Source organism: Lolium rigidum, chromosome 6, assembly GCF_022539505.1.
Source record: "Lolium rigidum isolate FL_2022 chromosome 6, APGP_CSIRO_Lrig_0.1, whole genome shotgun sequence".
Classification (NCBI taxonomy): Eukaryota; Viridiplantae; Streptophyta; class Magnoliopsida; order Poales; family Poaceae; genus Lolium; species Lolium rigidum.
In genome coordinates, this window is record NC_061513.1 from 38,423,695 (window position 1) to 38,433,864 (window position 10,170).

The 10,170-nt window shown below is 45.3% G+C and overlaps 1 protein-coding gene across 1 annotated transcript; it reads left to right on the forward strand.

The window, feature by feature from the left end:
- The first annotated feature begins 208 nt into the window (after window positions 1-208).
- LOC124662488 (F-box protein At1g49990-like) lies at window positions 209-3,592 on the forward strand. The gene is made up of 2 exons (XM_047200320.1): window positions 209-1,108; window positions 3,533-3,592. The coding sequence occupies exons 1-2, from the start codon at window positions 209-211 to the stop codon at window positions 3,590-3,592; spliced, it is 960 nt and encodes a 319-aa protein (XP_047056276.1).
- The last annotated feature ends 6,578 nt before the right edge of the window (window positions 3,593-10,170 follow it).

Consider the following 10,170-nt stretch of genomic DNA (forward strand, 5'->3'; position numbering starts at 1 on the left):
AGAGAAAAAGAAACACATTGTGTTCCAACTCGTACGGCCCACATACAGTATATCCCACATACCTACACCGGCTCGTATTTCCAATTCCACCTATGCGCGCGTCGCCGCCGCGCACGCAAACCCTAGTTAGCAATTCACGATCAAGCTGACGCTTGGTGGCACCGCTCGACGAGTCTCTCCTCCGTCCCGATCTGCAGATTGGCCGGCGATGGCGTCGCGTGGCTCCAAGAACAAGAGGAGGAGCCACTTCTCCCGACTCTCTAACGATCTCCTCGTCGAGATTTTCTCGCGCGTGCCCTTCAAGTCCACCTGCTGCTGCAAGTGCGTCTCCACGCGGTGGCGCAGCGTCCTCTCCCACCCCGACCATAGCAAGAAGCTTTCCCAGTCGACCGTCGCCGGCTTCTTCTACGAAACCTACAGTGAAAACAACAAGCGGGTGTCTCGTTGTTACCAGAGTGTTTCGGGGAAGGGATGCCCTCGCGTCGACCCCTCCCTCTCCTTCATACCCAGAGGCCAGGAAGGTGACCTCTATTTGGTGGACAGCTGCAATGGGCTCCTCCTGTGCCAACGCCTGAAGGAGAAGCGCCCCCGCTCGGAGATATTAGATTATGTGGTGTGCAATCCTGCAACCGAGAAGTGGGTGGCCGTGCCTACCACCGAATGGTCCAACAAGGTGTTGGATGCTCGCCTGGGGTTCGACCCTGCCGTATCCTCCCACTTCCATGTGTTCGAGTTTATACATGCACGTGTTTGGGATGCAGATATGATGGGTGCCAATATCAAAAGGGTGAGGATCTACTCCTCCAAAGCAGGAGTTTGGACAAATCAAAGTGCATGGGACCCACCAATTGATATACACGACATTCTAGGTAGTGCATTTTTCAGCGGGGTGCTGTACCTATCTTTATTTGACCGTTTGGTTGCAGCCGCCGTTGACGTGGAGGGAAATTGTAGGGTCATTCATATTCCTACTCCACACGATAGTGATGCCGGTTTTGATGTTCACATATCACGGGGAAAATTGTTTTTGTCAAATTACGGTGATTCTGAACTTTCAGTCTGGGTTCTTCAAGATTTTGATAGTGAGATTTGGACCTTGAAGCACAATGTCAGCCTCTTGCAATTGTTGGGAAAAGAGTATTCATCACCTGGACGGAGTTATGAAGTTATCATTCATCCGGAACGCAATGAGATATTTCTAGTACGTGATGAGTGTTACTCGGACTGCAGGTCATTGAAGGAACTAATGTTATACGAGATGGATTCTAGGGAGCTGCGTTTTATACGTGATCTACCACGTGATTGCTTCGGTCCGTATCTTGAATATGTTCCCTTTTTCTCAGAATCATTGGCAGATGGGCAATAGAAATCTTAATTGCGACATGCAGTTTTACAATTGTGTATCTTTTCAAAACTGAATGCTGTATATATTTCAATATTCCTTATGATATTGGGACGTGAAGTTTCAGAATTGTGTGTCTTTTTTTGGAGACTGAAAAACTGTATATATTTCCTATATATGACATTGGAGTTACATCTTGAATACAGGCAGCACTTGCCTTTTTTTTTTCTGCCAAGAACAAGCAGCACCGACTCAATCGAGTGGATCTGTACCGATGTCGTGATTGAATTTGTTCGTGCTTGAGACTGGACTCATGTACCTGTTTCTGTGGCTAGCTGTTCCAGTTAACAACCTAGTCTGTTTGTGTTGGTGATACTTATCAGCCCATGCAGCTGTAACACCCTAGTACCGAACCATGGATACTAGAATCGATTTGTCGAACCATTATGTGTCTTATATCTAGATTATGGTCTCCTTTTGTGGTAATTTATCTATGTTGCAACTTTCGGATTCAAAGTTTGTGATTTGACCTTTTGTTTTCTACTGTTTGGAGAGTATTGTCCTGGCATGTACATGGATATCCTTTTCCTTTGTCATACTTGATTGCCTGAATCTCATTGCATTGATTTTTTCCTATTCCGTATTGAGAATGATCCATATGAAATGTACATTTGTTCGAATTAACTAGATTCATGCAATTTCTAGATAGGATTTTTGTAATTTATTACATGGTACATATATTTCAATACCAGATCTTCACATTTGTAGTGAATGACAGCTTCCACCTGAAGTAACTGTACAACACTTGGGGACTATAATGATCAATGAAATGGTCCGTAGTGTTTTTACATAAGTCACTAGTTTTTGTTTGCGAATTCTCTTATTATATTGCTTTAGGGCCTATGTTGGCTTTGACGTACGTGAACTCAAAGACAGTAAGACACTTGTGTTCTGGTTGGCCATAGATCTACTTTTTCGAAGTGGAGGTTTGCCGAATTTAACAATGGGCGACGCTGAGCGTCGGTCGCCTGAAAAAGAGAGAAAATCGGTCGTCCTCCGCTCCGTCCGATCGAGATCCGACGTCCAGAATCAACCGTAATGTAACTTTTACGTTTTGCCCCCTAATTTTTGGAAACTCAACCCGCAGTCCTTCTCTTCCCCAGTTAAACTGAAAAGTTATATCTCTTTGGACCCGACATCCTCAATATTTACAACAAAAATGCCACCCGACGACGGATCTGAGTCATAACGAGTATTACAACAAAATCCTCACTCCGCTTACAAAAAAAATATACTATTACAACAAAATATTCACAACAAAATTTCAAAAATGTAAATGTTATAAAAAGTGGATAATTAACAACTACTTTTCTACATGTTGGTTTACAACAAAAATTGGCAACAATTACAATAAAAAATCAAAAGCTATAACAACAAAAAACATGTGTTCGTGACTATGAAAAATTGGTTAAACAATAACACATTTTCTATATATTTAATTACAATAAAAATCACCAACTATTTTACCAAAAATTATAGTCGATTACAAAAAAATAATTTATGGCAAACGCGCAGGTAAACGTTACAACATCTCTGATGTGCTTTCTTTATAAATTTATGGCAACCTGCAGACTAGGTTATTTCCAAACCATGCTTTGGGTGTTAACGTGACTGCATTGGCAACGCACCCACGGAGTATTTTAGTTTCAATTCTGCAAAACTCCATTGGATTGATCTTATAATAATTTTTATATATTAAGTATTGTATTAACCTTGTTATGGTGCAGGAAACATAGTCATCAATATGTTTTCGACCTCATTAACAAGAAGATATAAGGGAAACAACACTTTGTGCTCCCACCACAGTAACATTATCGAGCGCTCACTACTAGGAAATTTTTTATTTGTGGAGCACCAATTTTTGTTACTAGTGCTACGCCGCCACCAAGTGATAGTAGTAACACACCATTTGGTGTGCCATTGGCAACTCATGTACTAGTGACGCATCAGGTGGTGCACCACTTCTATCTTCACGTTGCGCCACTGGTATTCCACTATTCCCCCCTTGGTATGCCATTGGCACTAGAACTGGTGCGCCACTGCTATTTTTGAAACCTAGATCTATATCTGGGTATGGCACCTTTTTTACATTTTGTTTTTGAATAATTTCCTTTCTTGTTATATTGGCAGCTGATCTGCATCTTGGTGGAGGCACTGGAGATTGAGACGATGGCGGTGGAGTCGGGGTAGGGCAGTCGAGGGAGAGGTCGGGGTCGGGGCAAGGCGGCCGAAGACGAGGTCTGGGCAAAGGTGAGGAGGACTAGGAGCAGCCCCATCTCCAGGAAATGGGGGCCCGGGTGCGACTTAGAAAATGGGGCCAAAATTTTCTTTGTTCAAACTCAATAACTAGTCAAATAAAATTATAAGTTCACTTAAGTACATAAGTTCAATATGCACTATTCCGTAGAATGCTCAAACATATATCAAGTTTTCATTGTAACAAAGAACTATAGCACTAAAAATCAGTAAACGAACCTCATGTTCTGATGGGATTCGTAGCATAGAAAACAAAAAAATTCCTACCGCAAGAACGAAAACCAAGCCAAGATGCAATCTAGAAGATGGTAGCAACGAGGGGATCACGAGACTAACCCTTGAAGATTTCCAAAGCCTACGAGATTAGATCTCGTTGTTGCGGAAGATGATCACTTGCCGCTTTCAAAAGCGCGTAGAAGATCTTGACGGTGCCACAGTCGGGCAGCACCTCCGTACTCGGTCACACGTTCGGTGTTGATGAAGACGTCCTTCTCCCCGTTCCAGCGGGCAGCGAAAGTAGTAGATCCTCCTCGGAATCCCGACAGCACGACGGCGTGGTGGCGGTGGTGGTGGAGATCTCCGGCAGGGCTTCGCCAAAGCGTATGCGGGAGAGGTGGTGGAGGAGGGCGGCTAGGGTTTGGGGAGAGGGGGGCGCCGGCCACTATGGGGTGCGGCCAAGGCTTTTGTGTGGCCGGCCCCCTCCCCTTGCTCCTCATTATATAGGTGGAACCCCCAAGAGTTTGACTCAAAGTCTTCGAATAAGACCCCAACTCAAAACTTGCCATAAGGACGAAACCTATCCAAGGTGGGACTCCTACTCAAGGTGGGACTCCCACCCCTTCCTTGGGGGGGTGGCCGGCCACCATGGGGTGGAGTCCACCTGAGACTCCTCCTCCCTTAGGCTGGCCGGCCATGCTAGGTGGAATCAGGGACTCCACCTTCCATGGTGATTTCTTCCGGACTTTTCTAGAACCTTCTAGAACCTTCCATAAATGCACCGGATCATTTTCAAACTTAGAAAATGACTTCCTATATATGAATCTTATTCTCCGGACCATTCCGGCGGACCTCCTCGTGATGTCCTGGATCCCATCCGAGACTCCGAACAAAACTTCGAACTCCATTCCATATTCCATATCTACTTAAACGACATCAAACCTTAAGTGTGTCACCCTACGGTTCGTGAACTATGCAGACATGGTTGAGACTTCTCTCCGACCAATAACCAATAGCGGGATCTGGAGATCCATAATGGCTCCCACATATTCAACGATGACTTAGTGATCCTATTGGTGTGCTCTTCTGCCGGGAGTATCATGATCCTATTGGTGTGATTTGTACAATTTCGTTTGTCTTAGTTGTTGCTGCTAATCGATCATTTTAGCTATTTAATCTGCTTGATGGAAGCATGTGCAAGGAATTAACCAGCATCACCGGTGCATATACAAGTGCAAGAAGCACATCTCTTCTTCATGTAATTATATTGCTAACTCATTGATATGCTGGATATGGCAAACCATTTAGATGATTTAGGTACATTGGTCAAGTGCAAAAAGAAAATCTGGGAATTGGACGACTTTCAGCATTATATACTTTCAGCAACGTACTTGCTGAGACGTATTTGTATTAGTCCTCTCAGTTGTTATTTTCTCGGTTTCCGGGCAGCTCGCGCGAGCGGCTCCGAAGGCTCCCCCAACCCTAAAAAAATCCCCCTTTTCCTCTCTTCCTGGCCGCTGCCGGCGCCGGCGGTGGCGGCCGCGCCCGGCCATCGAAGGCAGCGGGTGAGATCGGCGGCGCGTGATACGTCTCCGACGTATCGATAATTTCTTATGTTCCATGCCACATTATTGATGATATGTACATGTTTTATGCATACTTTATGTCATTATTATGCGTTTTCCGGAACTAACCTATTGACGAGATGCCGAAGGGCCAGTTCCTGTTTTCTGCTGTTTTTGGTTTCAGAAATCCTAGTAGGGATTTCTATTTTCGTGCCCTCGGGTCGTTAGTTGTACTCAGTTTTCCCCAGCCCCTTAGTTTTTCCTCAGTTTTACCCTAGCCTTTGTCTGAAGACCCGCAGAAGGAGCTCAGACGGAAGGAATCCGTTTATTTGGACGTTCTGTGGCGACGTGTTGCGCCGCGTCGTCCGTGGGGCCGCGTCGTGTGGGGCCGCGTCGCGTGGGGCTGGTAGAAAGGGACCGCGTGGGACAGGACGAGAAGCGTTTGGTTGCACGTGAGCAGGAGCTGGGTTTTGTCTCTCTCGGCCCAAATTGGCATTTTTAAGAGCACTTTTTCCCCTCTTTCTCTCTCTGTCTTTTTCACCAAATTAGTATCAAATCTAGAGAAGCTTCTATTTCTGTCTTTCTTCAATATGGCAGCAAATCTAGTAGCAAATCTCGGGGGTTATTTATGCCTTTTGGCCCTCGTTTTTTGCCCAATATGGCAGCAAATCTAGTAGCAAATCTAGAAGCTATTATATGATAAATTCACAGCAGCATAATCAGAAAACTAAGTATAATACATAGGTAAACTGCATACATCAGCCAAAAGCAGCCAATAACATTGTTAATGTTCACTACAAACTAAGCTGAAAAAAAATACAAGACGCACGCAATGTATGGCCAACAAGAAGATTAGGATACCCCGGGATGAATGAATTTGTTATTCATTCCTCATATATTCTGCGTCGCTCCATTCGTGCATTATCCCAAGGAAATATTCATTGAACTCCCGCCGTCTGCAGTGTGCGGCCAATACATCCTCCAAACGGTATGGCATGTCTTCATTTCTCAGACCGTAGCTTCCTAGTCTATGCACATATTGTGGCGACTCATCCCAGGAATTTGTATCATGAAAGTACTCCCTGGTATAATCTAAATCCGCATAGTATATGCAGCCAGGTCGAAGAGTCGGGTACACTCTGGTGTCGACGGAGATACACCGGATATAATGCACAAAGAAGACATGAATGCCAATGTTACTGACCGGATGGAGAGAGCGGCTACGAGTGTCCACACGGTACACCACGGGCGTGTTTTTCATCAACACAAGCAGCGGATCACCATCCGACTTCACAAGGTAGAACTTGTCACGTCCAAGTTACGGAAACGAAATTAGTGTCTCCATCTTGACGGTGCTCGCGCGCTGCTGCTTCACGTACATTGGTGCACACTATTCTTCCGGACTCAAAATTGTCCACGACTATTGCATACGAGTTCACCATTGAACGGGGTAATGCAACGCATACTATGGTTCTTGATCGAAAATCTTCCTTCTTCCCAATCTTCATATATATCCTTAGTTGGAGTGCTCTCATCGACCCAACCAAGTTCCTCCGGGTAATGTCCGCAAGTGAAGACCATAGTCGGGGAGTTGATTGCGACGGCCGAATCCGGAAAAACGGTTGGCATCTGCGCCTCAAACATAGTGTTTGATGTCTTTGTGAGTGGGTTGAGAAGCCGTATCTTGTGCGGCGGGTTCTTCTGGGCAAGCACGATGACGCCACGGGAAAAGCCGACGAAGTAGAATCTAAAATATATTGATGAAGATAACATTCAGCACTAAGATTGAAAATAAGAATAGATTAAGCCTATAGATATGGAGGAATTTGAACCTTGCACGAACTGCAGATAGATCTATGGTGATGTAGCGGGATGTGCCGAGATGGAGGAAGGTGAACTCAGCGGCGCATGGAAGGTTGTGGTGTAGCATGATCCATTCGTGCAGGTGCACGTCGGGATCAGGTAAACCTGAGCGCCAATTTCTACGGACTTGCCTCATAGCGAGTAGGTGTCCACGTACTCCTCTTTCGCCAATAAGCATTCGCCGATCTTGTGAAGTGGTCCGTCAGCCGTGAGACCGGCCCAGTTCACGGAGGCGCCGCGCTTGGATGCGCCGCCCTCGGAGGCGACGGGCTCGGCGGCGACGGGCTCGGAGGCGACGGGCTGGGAGGCGACGGGCTGGGAGGCGACGGGCTCGGGGGCGATGGCCGCCGGCGCATTCTTCTTCTCCATCGCCGGCAGGGGAGCGCTCGTACGGCGGTTGGGTTTTTTTGGAGAAGTTGATGGGACGTGAGAGGGATGGTTTCGTGCGTGAGCGAGAATGAGACGCATCTTGTGTGCGAGAGGGAGGGAGAGAGGGGCTTACGCGTCCTAAATGCGACCCGCGTCAACAATGGCACGTCTTCCACGTCCGCACCGCGACACGCGTCAACAATGGCACGTCTTCCACTTCGCACCGCAACACGCGTCCTCGAGTCTAACCCCGGAAATTTAGATATACTCGGGTATACCCTCGAGTCATATACTAGCATTTTTTGTGTGCTCGGTTTTCGCCTTGAGTGCTAATATCGGCTAGTGCAATATACTCAGTTTTACCCTCAAGTGGCTGGTCAACGAGAGAGTCAACAAATGGGATTAACTAGTTAAATGAGTTATTTAATGTGCAAAAAATTCCGAAAAAGAGTGGCACTTACTCATGGAGTCTTTACCACAAATTGCCACTTCTCAAATCATAGATAAATCCTAGATAAATCAAGTTTCACCACAAATTGCCACTTCTCAAATCACCTAGTAGCTATGAAGGTGCATGGTTTTCCATAATAAGCCCTACCCAAAACAGCTTTCTCCAAAACATACTTTGTCTGAATGAGGCCATAATTTTCACACTCATGTAGATTTGTATTGCAAATAGTTTGAGGTAGGCCAAGATGGGTTTCATTGTACAGAACACGCATTTTCCATTTTTTAAATCTCATATTTGAATCCCTTAGTTTGTTTACTACTCACTTGCCCTTGGTTTCTTGATACTACTCAGTTTTGCCCTCTCCATTCACAAACTCTCACAGACGCCCAACATTGCCCTGATTGGTCTAGCCCATGTCACGCGGATCGTGCCCGCCGACCGTTGATCGTATGATCTAACGGGCGAGGATAACCCCTATCTCTCTCCGGTCGGGGCCACCACCCTCTCTCTCTCTCTCGTCGTCGGTTAGCTTCACGCAAAGTTTGGTTTTCTGCATTATTTTTCACGAGCTAAATTATAAACTCTTTTTAGGCATTACTTTTCACGCAAAAAATGATAAACCATCACCGATTTGTTGTAGCCATTATTTTTCACGCAAAAAATGATACACCATCACCCATTTCTTGTACCCATTACTTTTCACGCAAAAAACGATAAATCATCACCGATTTGTTGTAGCCATTACTTTTCACGCAAAAAATGATACACCATCACCCATTTCTTGTAGCCATTACTTTTCACGCAAAAAACGATAAACCATCACCGATTTGTTGTAGCCATTACTTTTCACGCACAAAAATGATACACTATCACCCATTTCGTGTACCCATTACTTTTCACGCAAAAAACGATAAATCATCACCGATTTTGTTGTAGCCATTACTTTTCACGCAAAAAATGATACACCATCACCCATTTCTTGTAGCCATTACTTTTCACGCAAAAAACGATAAACCATCACCGATTTTGTTGTAGCCATTACTTTTCACGCAAAAAATGATACACCATCACCCATTTCGTGTACCCATTACTTTTCACGCAAAAAACGATAAACCATCACCGATTTTGTTGTAGCCATTACTTTTCACGCAAAAAATGATACACCATCACCCATTTCTTGTAGCCATTACTTTTCACGCAAAAAATGATAAACCATCAACGATTTGTTGTAGCCATTACGGTAAATGATAAACTATCACGAATTACCATTTCTTTTAGGCATTACTTTTCACGGTAAAATGATAAACTATATCACGAAGTTCCATTTCCGTCAAGATAGTCCGCATTACTTTTTTGTTGAGATATATACCCCCACAACGGTCATCTCCTCCTTAAATTATTGTGTAAACCCCCACAACGGTCACCTCCTCCTTAATTTATTGTGTAAACCCCTACAACGGTCATCTCTCCCTTATAAACACCCACAACGGCCATCCCTTGTGTCAATAGGTTCTGCCTCTCTCTTCTTCGTTCACATACACTTTATCATCCATTGCCATGGCTTCCACGTCTCGGACGCGGAACGGAAGGGGAAGGGGAAGGGGAAGGGGAAGGGGAAGGGGAAGGGGCGGCCGGGGTGGTGGATCATCATCATTGCCACCACCACCGTCGTCAACACTGCCATTGATCATAGAGGAGTTCTTCATCGTCATCTACGAAGACCCTTTGGTCAAGAAGGTACGTACGCGTTCACACATATATGATGCATGTGATTAATTATGGGTATGTTCTAAAAAACCTTTAATTTCAAACGATCGGCGCTCGATCTCTTTGCGAGCACTCCAAAAAAGTTTGCGGACTATCTTGACGGCCAGGAGCCAGCTAAGGTGTATCTGCGAGCAGCTGACTGCGGTCCTCGTCTCTGGACCGTGGAGGTCCTATTTGACGGACAAGGATGGATGTATCTCGACAAGGGCTGGGAGAATTTCCCCATCGCGCACGGTGTGGATTTCGGCTGCTACGTACACTTCAAATATGAAGGCGATGAT